The sequence below is a fragment of the Trematomus bernacchii genome, unplaced genomic scaffold (genome assembly GCF_902827165.1).
Source record: "Trematomus bernacchii unplaced genomic scaffold, fTreBer1.1, whole genome shotgun sequence".
NCBI classification, from domain to species: domain Eukaryota; kingdom Metazoa; phylum Chordata; class Actinopteri; order Perciformes; family Nototheniidae; genus Trematomus; species Trematomus bernacchii.
In genome coordinates this window covers 711,887-731,892 of record NW_022987724.1, presented here as the reverse complement: position 1 = coordinate 731,892, position 20,006 = coordinate 711,887, and the positions used below count along the sequence as shown (strand labels likewise).

The following is a 20,006-nucleotide window of genomic DNA, read 5'->3' as shown; positions in this document are numbered from 1 at the left end:
CGTGGTTCTGCGTGACTAACAGGTAATAAATTGCAGTTCGCCCTTGGAGGCAGGCTCATGGTGAGCAATTGTCTGTGAGAGAGAGACAGAGAAGAGGGAGGGACGGTGCCAAGTCAGCAGAGCAGACGGTATCAGAGAGCAGACTGTGATGGAGGCTGAGAGCACAGCACCCGCCATTTCTCACATGTAGAGCCTTCAGTTTTAACTCTGCGCTGACACACGATCATTCATGTGTTTTTTCTCTGAGTCTGAAAGGGTCAAAAACAAGGACACGACCGCTGCCACTTCGTTTCAGTGTGAGGCTCTTGAACTGAGTCACAGCCACAAGCAGCTCTGCATTATTCAGCAGCAGCATGTTTGACTCACAGGCTCTTGTGCCGGGTAATTATATTAATAGATTAATATTTACAAACCAAATGTGACACAGTGAGAGGCTGCTGGCCTTCTGTTCTCTGCAACTTAAGTAAAGCTTGCTCGTTCGCCACTTTATCTACCAGTATCCACACTGACTCTCAACGCAACCTATTTTGGAAGCGTCACGCTGGCTTAATGTGCAAATTCTGCCCTAAATATGGCAGCTTTGTAGTTGTTATGCCCCCCGAAGGCAACAGCATCGTCAGTGCATGACATCTTCTCAAAGCAGCTCTGACTCACAGAGCAAAATGTCAAGACAAAGGTTATCAGGGTCCGTCATCACTGCCACAGTTGAAGAAACCTCAGGAGAGCGTTGTCTTGCTCTTGTACGTGCCGCCACATGTGATGCCTTCACTGACCTCCACGGGGTTTGGCTGCAAGGCATCGCTTACCGCCTCGGGTGTCCCTATCCTGTCAGCTTCCCTTAAACTCGCTCTAATCTTGATACTGTCAGCCCTCTGAGACGAGACTGAACTGCACAAAATGTTCATCTCTGCAAGACATTTAATCTAGCATCGATTGTTAGCATCTCATTTCACCAAACACAGAAATCTTCCAGCAAGGTTAGATAATTATACTTGTAATGAAACAGAGAGAAGTAATGGGATATCGGCATGATCGCTAAATCACATTTAAAGTTCAGTCGCACTGCTGTGGACATTCTTTGCATGCTGCCCTTCAGCTGCAGAGGTCCCGGAAGAGCAAAAGTGAGAAATAAAAAGCCCCAGCCCTCATTGAAGCTCTTTCTGAATTATCTATCAAAGCCTCTGTCTGGATTTTAATCAAACACCTGATCTTAAACGGGTTTGATGTGCACACTTTTATTCTTTCCGCACACCAGACGGTGACGTGTCCTCCTTGTTAATGTGCCGTGTGAAGACCTGAGTCCCTAACAGTCCCATCTTGCAAACAGAAATTGCCTGAAAGATGTGTACTGTGATACACATCCACACACATGGATGAATTCATCCTGCACAGACTTGCAGGACAGATGCATTGAAGCTGCTTCAAAGTGCTCTCCATTATAATTCCTAACCACAATGGTTCATTAGCACTGTGAGTAAATAATAAGAGAGCTGGCCTTTAACTGAGAGGATGAAATGAGAAGACAATTAGGCTGCTTTTTTCGCCCTCGCCTGCTTTCTGCTTTCATGATCAGGCTCCAGTTCTATCACGATCTATTTGTCAAATCCTTTAAGTAGGAGCGCTCACATATTCCTCGCGACAGCGCAACAAATCTTTCTCTAAAAATACACTTGCAAGGGCATGCTGATCGAATGCTGAAACGTGTGTAAAGGAACAAATAACTTCACGTTGATTTCTGTCACCTATTCTGAGCACAGAGTGAATTCTGAGGGATTCAAATAACACATTTTTGCATGTGTGTAGCGTAAACTGACATTTTGCATATTTAATAAGCTCATTCTGTGGAAAAATATCTTCAAATCAAAAAGACTTGTGCTTTATGCCTTGGTGCTTACCTTTTGGTAGGAGTGGGCGCCCCAGAGGACATGAGCATTGTGTCGTTCATGTTGTTGGCCCCTGGTTTCGGCTGACTAAAAGACAAGATTACAGGTCTTTAATCTACTCTGCAGAGGCCTCAAGTGCTTGTCACCAGGGAAATGGGGAAGAGGGCATTTTCATTTTTATTAGTAATCATGAATCAGCGACTCTGACTGCAATTGACTCCAACTGTACAAAAGAGGGCAGACAATGAAGATCATTATATTACTGAATGTGCTGCACAACGCCTGCAACATCTTGTACTCGAGTTGACTTAAAATCCCAGAGAAATAATTGACTTTTCCCGTGGAACGGCAATTTAAATCGTTTTAGGGCCATTATCTTCAACCTAATTAACATAAACAAGAGCAACAACAGCAGACAAGGAAACTAATTACACTGGAAGAACTGTGAAGAACTAGGAAAGGTGACATTGTGGGAGGTAATTTGTGAGAGTAAACAAAGCGATGGGGTCCATCTGGCGGCTGCATCCCGAAAACCCTCGGACCACAGAGTCTCATTAACGGTTCAGAAATATCACTCTGCACATCTCGGGTGCTTCGCCGCTTCACACTTCACCGCCACAAGGAAAAAAACCCACTTGATTTCCATTTCTCTGTAGTCGCATCTTTTCAATCTGCACAACGCATCTCTGTGAAGTTGTCAGCCTTGATTCTATTGTAACAGATGTATTTAAAGCACTAATGATCACATACAAGGCAGAAAGCACTGAACAGCATTGCATCTCGTTATGCTTATTCGTCCAATCAGCATTTATGGCAAAAAAATCAAACTATTTATATCCACATTTTGCAGAATACTGTTATCAGCACAAGACAGTGAGAGCTTTTCTGCTCCCGTGCCACTATCTGCCTCAACAGCTCTCCTTCTTTTTTTCTGTATTACTGTGTTACTAAAAATAAGAGCAGAAAAACAGCATTATTTCTGGATCACTAATTGTGCTGAAGTCATTTGTTAGCTGTTCACAAACAAGAGTGCACATTCCCTGCATTCATGTGCATGCTCAGGGGGTTTAACGTGTTCTCTTTGAAGACATATTGCAACTATTATTGCCTCATGCATTTACATTTCCTTCAGGACTATAGCCTAACGGGTGAACTGAACCGAATGAGTCATTTATACATTACATTATAACACAATCCTGCTGATTCTTACATTTTAAGCAAAAGTATAACAACAGGAAAAATAATAACTGTCTCTACTCAAACCTGCACATGCTGCCCTCCACAAATACTCCACTAAAGGTTCCCCTTATTTAACTCTTGCTATATTACAATAACCCCCCCCGGAGCAGCAGACAGAACAGCAGACACCCTTCATCACCCTTACCTCTGTGAGGAGAGCAAGCACCTGCCCGGCTGGAAAAATACATCCGACTGCTGCTGCTGTTGCCAGATGCCTAATCTGCCCTCAACTGAGCAAGAGAGCATCTCAATGTACTACACTGCTGCTGTCTCCAAGGAAACTCGGCGGTCACATGACTTCATGACGCCGCGGACGTCTCTCTCTCTCTCTCTCCTCTCTGAAGCTCTGACTCGGTATTTTCACCTCTCTCTCTCTCTCCAACACATGCATATACACTGGGAATTAGGGGAATGCCAAAATAGCTCAATTGCAACTTCAAAAAGAAATGTACTCGTATCACTTCAGAAGGAAAACAGGTCTTTACATGTTACTATAAACACATTTACATATCTTAACTCCTCCGCTCACCTTCAGCAAGTTACATAAATTAAAGCACCACTATAACGCCTGTCTAAATGTAGGGCAAAAAGTCTCCTTACGTAAAAGTATTTCTTTTTCCGACAAGATTTGGAGTCATTCTAACATCAGCGTCTGCAGCCCCTCGGACCCCCGACTGAAGGGACGCTGACTAGAGAAGAAGCACAGTCTAGTAACTCCTGCCTCAGAGGTCAAACAGTTGACACAACATTTAGGCAATACAAAAGATCAAAGTCTGCAATGCGCTAAGCCCCGTGCTACCTGCGTGCGGTGAATGACAATGTGCCATCCCTTTCCTTGCACTTGGCACTCGGCAGGGGTACAGGAGGAGGAGACGAAGCTTCATGCACACACTCTCAAACCTTATTCCTGACAAACGGCGGATGCATGGCTGCCTTCAATCGCTTTCAAGCCGGCTAAAAATAAAACGCAAAAACATGAAGCATCGTCTCCTGCTGGCTCTTGTTTCCCCAGTGGCCCCGGCCATACAAAGCCCAATGGATCACACAGGAAAGTGAAGCACTGTTCTCTCTATTCTAATGGCATTGATGGATAAGAGAAAGTAGTTGAGAACAGATGAAGGCGTTCTTTAATGTAAGGGGATTTCTGGGGATTATATGGGTACAAAATGATGGAAAGACTTTTCCCACACAACAAAATACTGTTCGTCTAAAAAGCCCCAAAAAATGTAAAAAAGACTGTTTATCAGCTGTTCAACTACCCTTTTATCTGTATCTATATACAAACATAGGCTGCTCATATACTTTTCACATTCACATTTACTTGTATATTTTTTTACATTAGGCAAGGCAAGGCAAGGCAAGTTTATTTATATAGCACCTTTCAACACAAGGCAATTCAAAGTGCTTTACAAAAATGGAAGACATTATGAAAATGGCATTTAAAATCAGTCATTAAAAAGAAAAGATAATAAAATAAACATTAAAAGAAAAAATACATGGATAAAAGTTAAAAGTTACAGTGCAGTTTAAGATGTGAATAGTTCAATTAAAAGCAGTGGCAAAAAGAAAAGTCTTCAGCCTGGATTTAAAAGTAGTAAGAGTTGCAGCGGACCTGCAGGTTTAGTTAGTTAACATTAGTTATTTAATCTATGTTTTTATCATTAGTTGTTCTTAAAGTGTCTCATCATGATTGAATTTATATTATTGTTTGTATATTGATGTTGTGTTTTATATAAAAGTGTGGATTTTTGTATTATTTTACTTAATTTCAATAATCACTTCCTGCACTGTCTCCTAATATGGTATCAATCAATCAAAAATGCTTTATTAATCCCAGAAAGACATTTTGTGACAGTTCCACCATATTAGAATTCAATAAATCAATAATTATAGAAATATAACTTGAAGTAAAAAAAGGTCCAATCAAAGTCCTTGAAGCCACCGACCTGAGGCACAGCATCTTAGGCACAGACGTTATGTTAGTGTATTTTTAAATTGTGCAAAAACCATAAATCCAAATTCAAATATATAGAGGGTGGCATATTTTTATGGAACTGAGCATTTGACACTATAGTGTAAAGTGTTCAACTATTTTGGTGCTTAAAGTCTTTTCGCAGAAGCGGAGGTCTGAAGGTAGAAAGCTGTATCTTAGATTTAAAGTCCCCGAGACAGACAGAGCATCCCAAACCTATAACTCCTCTCCAAAACACACCGGCAAGAAACTCGCTGACAGTTTGAGTGGAGGTAAAAACTCACAGCTCAGCTCGCTGTCAGTCTTTGCTCTCAGATGCCAGTAAATATTTCAAAACGCTTTCAGAATAGATACACATCGTCTGGAGACAATGCCGGGGGGTCGGGGCGATTTGGAGATTCATGTCCGATCAGTTTGGGGAGTTTTGATCAAGCCTGACGCTATACCCCAATTCTGCCATTATTACTCACTCACAACAGCTTCGTCAGACACACGCGCACACACACACACACACACACACACACACACACACACACACACACACACACACACACACACACACACACACACACACACACACACACACACACACACACACACACACACACACACACACACACACACACACACACACACACACACACACACACACACACACACACACACACTCTCCTGGTTCACAACATGAAATAACACCTCTTCACAGTCAACATTCATCAGGATTGGCAACTAGCTGCACTCTCCTTTCAGAAAACCAACATCACATTTCTCTCTCCGTTATGGATCTTCACTACAATTCAAACAGTCAATTCAGAATACATTTCGGGGCTTGGCACTTTTCCCGTGACTAATCATCTGAAGAACCAGTTTGAGGCAAGATTTCTGTAGCCAGCAGGGGAATCATCATGGGAATGTTAGGCGGACAAATACTGTATTATCCACTCATAATTACTCTTAAACGACCGTTAACAAGTGTGAAGTATTCCATTATTGCCAGCTCTTCCTTATGGCTCATGGCTACAGAGAGTGCAGAAGTGAGATTTACAATTGGTATGTTGGATCTAGAGGAATAGTTTAACCTTTTGTGAATTACGCTCATTTGTATTCATGTCTCGGAGTTAGAGGTGAATCGAGGAAGCTGCAGGGATGACATGTTTCTGCAGGACAACTCTGGCACACTGGATACCTTAAACAATAGCCAATGGGGTTTTTCCATTGGATTTGAGCAGAAAACAGGCTCTTTTGCAAACACACATTTATGATACTTACAACTTTTGTTCAATAAGATAATCGTATTCAATCTTTTTTTATGATTTCTGAGGCATAAACTCAATCAGCAAGAAGGAAAAGCTTCCGTAAGCCAATCAACTAACTGCACCACAGATGCATAAATCATGGACCCGACACAAAGCCGAACGTCAGCTTGGGATTGGTGGGATCATGTTTATTCACCTAATTTCGTAACTTGTTAACAACTCCATGTTTTGAGACATTTAAAAGCTTAAAAGTTCACAATTGGGGGAGTAACTGTTGTGTTTTAAAATCTCTTCAACGTTTATTAACCACCGACCTTATTTCAGGCATAAAATCAGAAACCCATTGACTGAGAGACACGTGAAGCCGAAGTGCTAACATGCTATCTAATTGTTGGGTTAGTGGGCTCATTCCTGCAGCACTCTTTACCATTCTTATATCTTTTCATTACGTAAGAAGCTACAGCCAGCAACCGGTTAGCTTAACTTAGCATTAAGACTTGAAAAAGGGGAAAGGGCAAGCCTGTCTGAAGGTAAAATCATCCATATGACAGAACCTTTTAAAAGTGAGATAAGACAGCATGCCTGCAAGTTTTTTGTGTGGATGAATGAAAGACGACAGGTGTTGGTAGGTGGATTTTGTTTCTTTAGGGCAGAGCCAGGCTTGCTGATTCTCTGTTTGCAGTCTTAATGCCCAGCTGAGATAACAGGCTGTAACTTCCTATTCAACAGACGGATATGAGTTTAAATATTCTCAAAAATGTGCCATATTCCAAAGTTATAATATCTGGATATTGTCCGCCATGTGTTCGCAAAATAGACTCATCGCATTTTTCTTTTGATAAAATGTTGCCTTTGGTTTGCAGTTCAAAGCCATTCACAGTTAAATACTTAAGCATTACATTGAGAAAGGCAGTCACCAATGAATACATATTTTGAATTGTTGGTCAGGATTGGAAAACATATTTTCATAGCTACAGTATACTACTCTATCACCAAACCGAAATAAAAACATAAAAAGTTTTCCATCATCAAACACAGGTAAAAAAATCTTCCCTGCATCAGACAAAAACAACAGAGACATAGAGACTAGTCTCAGGGGTCAACAGTCACATCAGTTATCCTAAAAGTCAGTGAACACGCCAGCAAACTTGAATGGCCATCTGTGAGAGCAAGAGAATGCACTTTGTCTATTAAAGTCTTAAAGGGGGACATAACGACAGGATGTTCCTAAAGTTTAAGAGACGTCACAAGTAGAAAACTTCATCACTGTTGTAGGCACAAGAATGCATCCTTGTTAACCTGCCAACACCTCCTCCATCCCCTCGTATCAGAGAGAGTAGAGGGGTTGTTTGAGTAAAGATTGAAGTATAATAAAGGATCAATAAGTCAGGACTAGACTGAGGTTTGTGCAGGTTAGAATCAAAGGGCTCCACCATGGCTCTGAAATCACAGTAAGCTAGCAGTGTATTGATAAATCCATGGCACTCTCCATGGTGCTGAAGCATCAGACAGATGTGTATTGTTTTCTTCTGGAGTCCAGCCTTTCCTGTCAGTTTGGCCTACTGTACATATCGCTACTTGTCTCAATCAACCATTGGTGAAAGATGTATTTTATTAAAGTAGTGCGACAATCTAAGATAATTCTGTTACAAGCTAAAGGTACACATTCAATATTCTACTTAAAGGTAGGGTAGGTAAGAATGTAGAAACCAGCTCGAGTGCGCTAGAATTGGAAACTACGCAGCCGAAAAAAATCTGCCCCTTCCTTCAGACTTCCTTACAGAGCCCCTCCTCCAACACACACGAACGCGCACATGACCAATGAGGGCACGAGATAAGTTTGTGCACGAGATGGAAGGCTGACAGGCGGGTAGGCCATCCAGTTATTTTAGCCGGGCCGGCTCAGATGATTGGTCGTGCTTTTTACAGCGCCACGGCTTCCACAGATGACATTTTTGTATGTATTTGTTGTCAAAGCGTTTAATATATTCATTGCTATCGGGATGTTAAGAGCATTCCATGGAATATAACAAAAAGTGTTTCTGAAGTGAATTACCTACCCCACCTTAAAGCTCTTATGTCTTTTAAGCAAGTACCTTTTTTTTTCTGTAGAAGGATACAGCTCCTGTTAGTGATACAGTAAAGCTTTTTGTCTTTCATTGAGAGACACCAGAAACAGTGCCTTTTTACTAGTTGGGGAATGAGGGATTTAAAAAATGTACATTGCAGAATAAAGCAATTTAAAGTCAGTGACTCATTACATATTTTCTTACTTTTAATTGGCTTAGCTGGCAATGTGAGGTGCCCATAGTGAGTGTGGGAAAACAACAATGTGCATGCCCTCATTGCATTTGCTACTGAGGAAAAACTCAATTGTACTCACATACAGTGCTTGGGTAGATGTATGTATTCACTTTTCTACCACTCCAAATAACTGATATATATATAACAATATGAAATAGTCAAACAAGACCCTGGAGTTCATTAAGGCTTCTGTGCCATAACATCTAATATAACCAAGAGCGCCACCTGGGCAGAACTCAATATCTCAGCCACCATCATCATAACATAATCAACATCGTAAACAAACAACAACAAAAAGCCACACATTGCAGCTTGCTGAAGGCACTAGAGAGACATAATCATAAACTAGTTTCAGCCACACATTTCATTTGTAATCAATATGAATCTACTTCTGTGCTGTCATTTCATGCTACACAGCCTATAGCGCGCAGGCTAATCCCATCACCTCATCTCCCACATGGAGGGAAACTGTTGATTGCCCAGGTTTTGATGTAGATTTATGCAAAACATGCGTACGTTTGGGCAGAAGGCAGAAAAACGCTTCCGCCAGTGGGCAGAGCCTTGATGGGAGCACTGATTCAGAGATGATGGCTTCTGTCTCGCAGTAGAAACAGGAAATCATGTTTATGTTGTTTCTACGTTGTATATTTTTCTTGGCATTCAGTGCGCTCGTTTCTCGCCCAATGATGTAGCTCACTATCAATTACTCACTGACACTTGCCAGAAGCAAAACCATATACAGACAGCTTAGATGTATGGTCGTGACTGGAATATGAAGAAGGATTTTGTTATGAAATAAGCCATGAGAAGATTTCCTGTGATCCTATTAATGCCACGAACAGGCAACACTATAAATCACTTTTTTATTAGATTGTTATGTCTTTGTGGAGGCAAAAACTGAATTGGCGTAAGGATGATGGGAAAAATACACAGTGACCTTAGCGTTGTGGACTACTGGATGTATCTCAGCGGGGGAATTGATTATTGACATCGTACCATTTTTCATCTGAGATGTAAATGAGTGTGCGGGGTTTAAGACAGCTGCAGAATAAAATGCATTTCCTATAATGACTTCCAGGAGCCCCAAAGCCTGCGGTGTGAGATTTATACCGTCGTCCCCGTTTCATTGCCAACAGACTGATGAGGACGAGGGTGCTGTTAGCGGCCGAACCTTTGCAGTATATCACCATATCCACGTTAGCAAATAATCATGGGCTCAACATCTTAGCCACGTGGCAGTATATCAGTCATGGTGTGACGGCGAGATGGAAATATGGAGGCTGTTACATGACAAGAGCAGACAATAGATCAGCAGCACACTGGGCCTTGCTGTGCAGTTAATCAACACATCAGTGCTCATTAATAAAACAACTAGTGGTAACAAATGCTGTGTGAATGACACTCACACAGTGTGGGTGAGCTCCGGGGGTCTCTCCGCCTGCTCGGGGAACACAGGATGAGGCGGCTCTCCGATGGGGACGCAGCCGAGGGATTTACTGATGGCGTGGCTCAGCTTTTTGGCCGGAGACTTCTGTGAGGAGGGCGGGAAAAAACACAAGTATCTATCACCTTGTCGTGTCATGTGTCACCATCGTGTGGGGAAAGTAGAAACAGTTTTAAGCTGCTTCAGACTGAATTTACATAACTAGGTCAACATTTTGTTACTGTGCCAAAAGTGTGGATCAGCAGGAGTTTGTGCATATTCAGTAAGTGCCTTATCGGCTACTTCACAGGACGTCTTGGTGGCTGCCCTGCGGCCCAGAAACTGCAGCATAATGAGTCCGCTCTCCTGCTGTCATGTCATGTGAACATCTGAGTGTAGCAGCATGACTACATGGGAGGTTGTGGCTCAGTGGTTAGTACGCTGATCTTCGGATCACGGGGGCTCGAATCCCGCCGCAGTCAAACATTCCGCTGTGTCGTTGGACAAGACACTTCACCCCAAATTGCTCCTGTGGGGATTGCCCACAGTATTGAATGTATGAAAGTCACTTTGGATACAAGCGTCTAACAAGTGACATGTAATGTAATGTAACGTAACTACATGAAATACTTCCATTTGTTAAAAACTGGAAAATATGTCTGGTATGACATCAATGCAGCATAACCACAACATACAATAATAATAAGAAAAAAATGGATAGATGATACTGTAACTGTACTCTTATTTAGACAGTATTCATCTTTTAATATTAAGTCTTTCCATATTGAATATCAAATCATCTACTGTCATGCAGAAAACGATTCTGGCAGGTTAGAGTCATTCAACCCTCAACGGTTCAACAGTGAAAACTAAAACACAAACTAATTAATACATCTAGGGCAGGATGATCAGGGTAGCATGTGCTATCATTTAGAAAAAATAGCAACTGTTCAATGAAAATCGTGTTAGGTTTACTTCAGTAAAATCTGATAAAGGGTTTAAATTGTTTCCCAAAACCTTCACTGTTTTCAGCACAAAAACTATAAATGTGATGAAACATGTCCCAGAGGTATTAGGACGTTAACTCCAATTTGTCACAGAAGTAGGAAATCATCCCGAACAGATGCATGCTCCAAACCTTCACGATAAATATCAAAATGTGTTTTCATATCACAGACAGTGTTCGGTGTGTCGTGCACTCAGGCATGTGATCCCAGCCCCGAGTCATTCTCTTCTTTGCAAAAACTGAGTTTGATGGGAATTGGATTTGGGATCCAGTGCCTATGACTTCCCTTGTTCAGATTTAAATAATAATGAAAACGCTTTGGGGGGATGCGGCAAGGCAGAAAGTTCAATCAATACGATTTCATTTGTCATAATGAGTGAAACCTCCATAACATCTCATGGATTTCTCTGACGGGACAGGAAGTGTAGAGAGACGGCTGGATACTCTACCCTCAGAGATATTGACTTTGGGACTTGTGGGTTTTTTGAAGGGAACATCGTGACGGTGACAGTGAGTGTGTTCAGAGGTCTTACCCAGGAAGAGTGCTCCTTCATCTGGTGCTGGTTGCTATGGGGACCGTTGGCATGGCCGCGCCAGAAGCAGCTCTGGCACAGCTGGTAGCCGTGGCACTGCTGGCACCGGTACCGGAAACCCATCATGCTCTCGCTCCGGCAATAGGAACATTCCACCGGATGGAAGACTGACGGGAAAAATTAAAAACAAAGGCAAGATTTTCTGTCAGAGAGAAGCAGAGATGGCAAAAGTACACACATCCTTTACTCAAGTAGAAGTACAGATACTTATGTTTAAAAGTAGAAGTACTGACTAAACTTCTTTACTCAAGTAAAAGTAAAGAAGTATGGGCTTTGAAATGTACTTCAGTAAAAAGTACCCATAACTAGCAGCTGTTTTAAAGAGTACCTGACCTCCCTTTATATTAATAGAACAATAATGTCATTGTTAGCTAATGAATGTTTCCATGCTGAACAACGGCAACATGACAACGTTTTCATTGGTCCCTCTTCTTTAGAGAAGACCAGGAAATGATGGATACACGGATCGTGTTCAAATCAAGAGGCACGCAATGACTCTAAATAATAATGATCACGCCACCAAACACACATTCAAACTAAAGTAACCAGCCTGTTTGGAAAATGTAAGAAGTAGAAAGTACAGGTATTTGTGTTAAAAATGTAAGAAGTAGAAAGTACAGGTATTTGTGTTAAAAATGTAAGAAGTAAAAGTAAAAAGTTGTCAGAAAAATAAGTTGTGGAGTAAAGTACTGATACCAGAAAAATGTACTTAAGTACAGTAACGAAGTATTTGTACTGCACTACTTCCCACCTCTGGAGAGAAGACATCTTTACTCACAGAGTAAAATCTCCTTTATTTTCATAATATCCTTTTTTCTCATTTGGATGTTCTTGGATTTTTGTATATGTAACTGATTCCCTAAACACAACATCTTTTGCACCTCTGTCAGTTATAGGAGAGGGACCCCTCCTCTGCTGCTGCCCCCGAGGTGTCTTCCATTTTTTTCCACGTTATTTGGGTGTTTCTTTGATGAGTGTTGCCTTGTACGCTGCATGGGTCTAAGCACAGAGGGTGTCAAACCCCTGAGACAGATGTGTGATTAGATTGGTTTGATTAATGAAATCTTCTATTTATTTTTAAGGCAGTTTGTCTAACCTTTTCTTGTCTGACATACACAATAAAAGGTTTGATCAGTGTCGAAAGTGACATTTACTCACGAGTTTTGAAAGAGTTTTAAGGCACTTTGGAGGGTTTGTCTGAGTGTGTGGACTATTTTTATGAACTATGATTAGTGTTTAGTGATAATCGAGTGATACAGACCTGATGGGCAATGACTTGGGGACGGGTCCTTATTAAACTTTTAATCAAAGGGCTGTAACTAACTACTATAGATGAATCTGTGCATTATTACTTCAACTTGTATAATCAATTATCGGACCATTGGGATGTATGTAAAATAAAATGTAAAAAATATTTACAGTACAGAGATTTTTTATTGATTTATTTCTGGACAGACAATGTTGGCTCCAAATTTAGAAAAATAAAAACCTGTAAATTCCTATGTGGTTCCCAATATGGAGTGGTTACAAATATTTAAGAGTCCAGATCTCACCATTTTCAACATTAGCAAGTCGGTGCATGAGCGGTAGCCATACGAGGCATTGAGGGGGAGGGTCTGCCATCAACACATCCAAAAACGTGTTCAGCATAATCTTCTTCTGGATACAAACACACACAAACATGAATGAAACAAGACGTGTACATCATTAGAGAGTTGAACGAAGATACAGTGTGAAAAGAGAGTGGGAATGTGGTTTAAATATGCTCCTCATACCTGCTGAGGGAAGCATGTGCGCACCGAGTGCTCCGTGTAGCCGAAAGACGGACCCTCGAACACGGCTGTGGGGAGCTTCAGCACCTCCCGGAGAAACTGATCAAACTTTGCAAACATCATGACTCCATTTGAGTCTGAGATCTGTGAGAAAATATCTGAAAGACAGCAAATCTCATATTAATGATTGTAAGTTAACATTGCAAAAAGTGCAAAACACAACAGTAGCCAATCCATGCAAAAAAACAAGTATAAAAAAGGCTTTTGGGTCAGCCTTTTGACATTTAAAAACTTATTTATGAATGTATAGGATTGATCCACAACCATACACTCAGCATAGAGTGAAAATATGCAGAGTTAAAGCAAATGAATGTAGCATAGACGTTCCTACAGTGCCCCTGTGTGTTCAATCTGAGAAACGACATGAATGCAGCCATGACGTCAGACTTCAGAGGGCTGATTTAAAAACTGCAGCTCATTCACAAATATGTTTTATGAAACTGTATGTGTACGGAATATAAATGCACTTACAGCGTAGTTTGTCCACAATCTTCCCTCCACACATTGTAGACAGCATGGCTTTCATTGAGAAAACGGTCAGCTTCCCATGGCTTTCACTGCAAAGAGAAAGACAAGTGGAATTTATAAGCACACTTGTTTTGTCCCTCCAGATGTAGCTGTGTCCCATAGCCTCACTTTAATAACGATTATGTCATGTTTTCACAGAAATACAACGCATTATTGACTATTTAACTCGAAAAAAGTATAGTATTTTATCTTATTGTGACCCGAGAACTCTTTGGAGATTGTGAATTTGAGATGAAAAATGTACGTCACGATAAACAGATTATACAAACAAGTTATTTGTATTCAATTGTGTGTCAAATGTAATAAAATCAGGACGAAAACATTAACTAACAGATTAACGATGTGTATTCAGCTCATTATCAAGGCTGCCTCAACACCCCTTGAAACCTGTTCAACTTGCCCAGAGAGAGCTGCTCTTTCATTTCATTTTTCACTTTCATTTGGCCCCGACTTCCGAGCAGCGGTAGCCGAGGACATGAAAGCTCTTCTGCCTAATTCAGTTTGGACCTCGGGGACAGATAGCCAAACGGCTTCCTGTGATCACAGACAGTCATTTCCACAAAGTTTCTCAGAGATACGGCAGCATGAATAATAACGGAGTGGGGCCGGAGTGACCTTACATATAAAAGTAAACCAATTGAACGGGTCGATGAATGGACGGGGCCAGCAGCCAATCAGCATGAGCTCATAGGGAACAATAATGAGAGAGCTTTACAGTCAATAATACAGGATGCCTCGAGCTCAGAGCAGATGTCAAGAGGAGGGATATACAGTAAGACATCACCAGGAATACTTCAGCTGACAGGGACTATTTTTGTATCTGCTGTGTTATCGATAATGAGAGCATTTTTTACAGCTTTTGTCAGATCATTTACATGGTTTCCAAGGCATTTGTACAATATAGAATCAGGGCCATTAAGGAACGCTAAAGCCACTTACTGCTGTGTATTATTTCTAGAGTTTCGGCGTTTACCATATTCAATTCAAGACTTCCAAAACAATTCGGAATTTTGTCCCCAGCATTTAATAACCTGCAGCGTGGACAGCTGTATTGGGAAAAATACTTTATAGAAATGGTTAATAATTTAAAAAGAAATTGCATATACTAAAGTTTGGAGATTGGAGATTAACACTTATTAATTTCGTACTAATTAAATGTAAAACTGAGAATGTTCTGCAGCAGTTATTTATTCAGACTAGGGCTGCAGATTCATCGTCCAATTTATAAAAGATGGTAAGAAAATAGAAAATTGCAAAAAAATCTGATTTTCTAATTAGCTTTTAATTTTTGCTTTTTCGTGTAAAGAACTAGAACATTTGACCTTTTTAGATATTATTTGAAAGTGGTCACAAGCGATAGTTCTATGCATCCAGTGACAAAGGCTCATAAGTTGAGAACTTCTACACTAATATTGGAAATGTTAAACCATGTCCTTGTCCATTGTCCTGAAACACTTGTTTACATTAAGCCCTGCTTTTGATGTCTCCTGCATTAATACCCAACCAACAGAAGAAGTGTTTCCAATGATCTCCGCCTGCAGAGTGCAGCGCTCCTCTGCCTCGTACCTGTCGTAGGTGGCCACCATGAAGTTGAGCAGCAGCCCGATGGACTGATCCACGTTGATCTGGTGGGTGGTGGGCAGCCGCTTGTTGAGCTGGTAGTAGATGGAGGACAGGATCGTCTCCAGCCGCGACACGTTGATCTCGGCGTTGTGGTCCAGCGTGTTGAGCCCGTTGTCACGAAACGCCTCGATCATGTTCCACACATCCACCAGATGAACTGAGAGGGGGAAACGGAAACACTGAGACTGTATTCATGTTGGAACAAACATTTCTAGAGTTGAAATGAGAGGAAAACTCTTACGGTTGCATCTCTTCTGCACAAACCGGAGTTTGCAGGCAGTCCTGTACGTCGACAGTCTGATTACATCAAAGTTTTGAGCTCCTGCAAAAAAGAAAAATCAGTTCCAAGCCAGTCCACTTAGACATACAATGAAAGTGTTTCTTACTGGAGAAACATTCACACTATCACCGTCTCTGTGTGGGAGGAATTACTGTACGTGTGAAGCAGCAAATATCTCTTGTGCAACTTGGAGCCAGTGAGAGCATTACATGATGAGCTGCTGACTGTGAATAGTGAAAAGAGATTTCTCTCAGTCGACTCCACTCACTCATTTCCATGAAGAGCTGTCTCTTCTCCACCATGGCCTTGCCTCGTTTGCTGCCTTCCTCGATCATCCTGTGGCACATCAAACAGCAGCGCGGGAAATGTTTACTGTTAATAACACGGCTCTCTTTATCGTCCAGAAACCATCAGAAACAGTGCAAGTGAAGATTATTAATAATAGATATCATTAGAAAATATTTTATACAACTCTGTATCATTTCGTGTGAAGACTGAACATAAATGAGGACCTAAATATCATAATCTTCTTTCAAATATAGACGATATGGTCTTTCTGTGACCAGTATTGAGTGTTTTCTGTGCTCAGCTCTTGAACACTGGTGTACCAGCAGGACACGATGTTTCATCTTTATTATTGACCCTGTACATGAAGGACAGTATTAGTCATCACTGCGGTTAAACACTTCACTGTAAAAAAATATGCCTTGAGTTCTGCGTTTAATAGAATTATAGGGATGAAATTAAAATATTTTTTAGGGCTACACAAATGATGTAATTGCTTTGAAAGACTCTGAAAAGCTGCCATAATAATACAACTGAACTGTCAAATTGTTTCACTTTGAGTTGAAGAATATTGAGTTGAAGTTAAAATGTCACTGACTCTAGATATCTTGGCTCAGTTATACAGCAGTTTGAGGGGTGCTCAGTGGCAACTAAAACAATTTACTGTGACTTTTTTATAAAGCAAATTATCAACATTTTAGCAAAAAAAGAATTTGCCTTATCGCCAGGAGTGAGAAGAAAAGATTGATACCACTCTTATATCTGTATGCTAAATATGAAACCACAGACAGCAGCTGATTAGCTTAGCTTCAAGTCTTTATATAGGGGAAAGTAGCTAGCATGGCTCAGCTGAATATCACATGACATCCTGAAGCAAAACAAGAAAACTGTCAATATGTGGTTTTAGGTGTGCTTTGTTATTGCAACTTTTTTTTTTTTAAAGGTAGGGTAGGTAAGTTTGAGAAACCAGCTCGAGTGCGCTAGAATTTGAAAATACACAACCGGAGAAAATCTGCCACTTCCTTATAGAGCCCCTCCTCCAACACATACGAACGCGCACATGACCAATGAGGGCACGAGATAAGTTTGTGCACAGATGGAAGGCTGACAGGCAGGTAGGCCATCCAGTTATTTTAGCCGGGCCGGCTCAGATGATTGGTCGTGCTTTTTACAGTACCACGGCTTCCACAGATGACATTTTTTAATGGATTTTGTTGTCAAAGCACTTAAGATATTCATTGCTATCGGGATGTTAAGAGCATTCCATGGAATATAACAACAAGTGTATCTCGAGCCGGTTTCTCAAACTTACCTACCCTACCTTTAAGTTCATACAATTCATTTAAAGTGTGTCGACAATCTGTGTTCAGCCATAAAAACAGCTTCTCAAATATAATATAAAAGATGTTTATAATGCCACCGTGTAGTAATTAATCTTTTCCACGAGGCAGAATATATATTTCCTCTTCAGGAGAAAGAACAGAAACACACTCATCTCTTTTATACAGAAACCTTCTATGGAACAATTCAGACTTTTGTTCTGACACCTGATTCAACTTCAGGGTTGACTCAGAGGATTCATTGTTCCTGTCTGGTTCTGTTTCAACATAGCTCTCATACTTGTTGAAGGCACATTCCCTTTGAAACCAAACGGGTGTCCTTATTTTATTCAATAATATACGATTCTTCAATAAGTGTCATCACAGTGTTTAATGTTGTAGTCATTTCTCCAGGTGACGTTTTTCTTGAACAGAAAGTATTATAACCTTGAGTTCTTATAATATGACAACATTTATTAGTAGTATTAATATATATATATATATATATAAAAGTGGCATACATTTGTGTTATAAGAAATTGGTAAACACTATTTTTTTTAAACTTCAAAGGACAGATGTACTATGTCTTTGACCTCATAAGATATAACTTAGGATCTCAATATTTACCTGTCGCTGGCTGAGTGTCAAACAGAGAGAAGCCCTTAACGTCGGCCCTGTGAAGAAAATTGGAAACAGTTAGTGAGTCTTTATGACTTGATCATCACGAGAGCCGAGCAATTATTCGCTGACAAAATGTAGTTGACTTCTGAATAACTCATTAACACATCCCCTCTCTCCCTCCTTCAAGGACTTCAGTAACTCTCCATTTGTGCTTTTGTTTCCTCTCCCTCTCTTCCTGTAGAGATATTGGTGAGCTGGCTGGGGAACACTCCAGCGCCCGTGGTCTGTGCAAATGATGATTCTCCGTGACATCCCGCTCACAGTGACTGCATCCTGTGGGCTAATGACACCGAGCAAGAGCTGCAGAGGAAGCACCTAAAGAAGACCGCGGACACACAGCCGGTACGGCCGACCAATGAAGGAGAAGCCTCGGATCGAGAGCCCCCAACATGCCCCGGTGCATGTACACAAGGGGTGCGTTCACTGACCAGTGACCAGGGGGCGTTCATGCCAGCAGAGCGAGAAGGGAAGGTTCTGCGGCCCTGAGGAAGTCTACAGGCAGGATTTCTCTATTTATTTATTCACTCGTCTTCACGGTGATCCCTGCTGTATGACAGATCCTCTCTCCAGTCTCTACCTCTGGCTCGTGTTGCCCGGTTCTCATCAGGGGTTACAGGCATCAGAAAGATCATTTAAAAGCACCTCGTCCACTGAAATGCAGTCACGAATTACTCTATTTCTATTTAAAAAACATTAGATATTATAATCAGGCTTACAACTAATGATTATCTATTGATTAAGTCAATGAAATGTAAGAAAACTGCTAATCCATCACTAGTCCAACAACTAGACAATAACTCCATGTACGCAGGTTCGACTCCGGCCTGCAGGAGTATTTTGGCAATGTCATCCCCCCTGTCCCCCCCCTTTCTACACTGCATATAACAAAGGCAGTCTCTGGCCAAAAATATATAATCCTATTGGTCATTAAGCAAAAATGACAGACGTGCTAGTTGTAGCTTCACACTTGTGAGAAATGTGTTTTCATAAGGACAATGTCATTAATGTTATTTGGTTTTGACCAAGACATTTGAGGACATCCCCTTGGGTTCTAGGGAGTTCATTTTTCACTATTTTCTGACAGTTGAAAGGACAAAACAATTCACTGAAAATAGCCTTTAGTTACATTCATACCCATCCATCACCATCCCTCAACAGAGCTCAAGGTGACATCTTTAAGTGTCTTCTTTTTCTTGAGAACAATCCAAAACATATTGACTTGACGATGATGCAAGAAAGAGAAAAAGAGAAAATCCTTACTTTTGAGAAACTGAAATTATAATTTGTCGTTGTGCATCTAATCAATTACTTGCATCATATGGCTGCAATCTAAGAAAGACAACGCAATAAAGAGCTATATGCTAAAAGAAGAAGCATTTTCACTGCTCTGAAATAATATTATGGCTATTTTTAGCTCAGTGCAAATCCTGTCAAAAACTCAGTCTGGATTAAAGGTTTTTTAAGGCCATTAAAAGCACTTGCTCAGCCTAATTACAGATTCAATGGCGTCCTACATGGGGCAGCAGCACACACTGTAATTCAGGTTTAATGTGTCAGAGGAGCACTGCTGTACTCTGGGGGCAAAGGGAAGAAACATTAGCTATGCAGTGGGAGACCCAACAGACACATGTCAGCAAAACAACACAATGGCTCATTGTAAATATTCAGCCTGTGAAGTAACTGCAGAAATCCATGAGTAGCAACTCAGGCCTTACATTGGCAGGAAATGTTTGGGGAAAAATGTAAAGCAGTGCATGGCAGCAAATAAAAGAGCTTCAATGC

At 41.0% G+C, this 20,006-nt stretch overlaps 1 protein-coding gene across 3 annotated transcripts in view; it reads right to left on the bottom strand.

The window, feature by feature from the left end:
* The window catches only part of dtnbb (dystrobrevin, beta b), a 35,152-nt gene that overhangs the window by 14,153 nt on the left and 993 nt on the right, over window positions 1-20,006 (bottom strand). For 2 of the 3 annotated variants that reach the window (XM_034144478.1, XM_034144479.1), the window contains exons 2-11: window positions 18,171-18,217; window positions 16,208-16,275; window positions 15,901-15,981; window positions 15,603-15,816; window positions 13,980-14,065; window positions 13,452-13,606; window positions 13,230-13,335; window positions 11,617-11,783; window positions 10,061-10,185; window positions 1,896-1,970 (exon numbers count right to left, since the gene is read on the bottom strand). In XM_034144478.1, coding sequence (XP_034000369.1) covers window positions 1,896-1,970; window positions 10,061-10,185; window positions 11,617-11,783; window positions 13,230-13,335; window positions 13,452-13,606; window positions 13,980-14,065; window positions 15,603-15,816; window positions 15,901-15,981; window positions 16,208-16,274 — 1,076 coding nt within the window. In that variant the 5' untranslated portion in view covers window position 16,275; window positions 18,171-18,217. Of the gene's footprint in view, window positions 1-1,895; window positions 1,971-10,060; window positions 10,186-11,616; window positions 11,784-13,229; window positions 13,336-13,451; window positions 13,607-13,979; window positions 14,066-15,602; window positions 15,817-15,900; window positions 15,982-16,207; window positions 16,287-18,170; window positions 18,218-20,006 lie in introns of those variants that run through there. The other variant, XM_034144477.1, reaches the window with a different exon arrangement.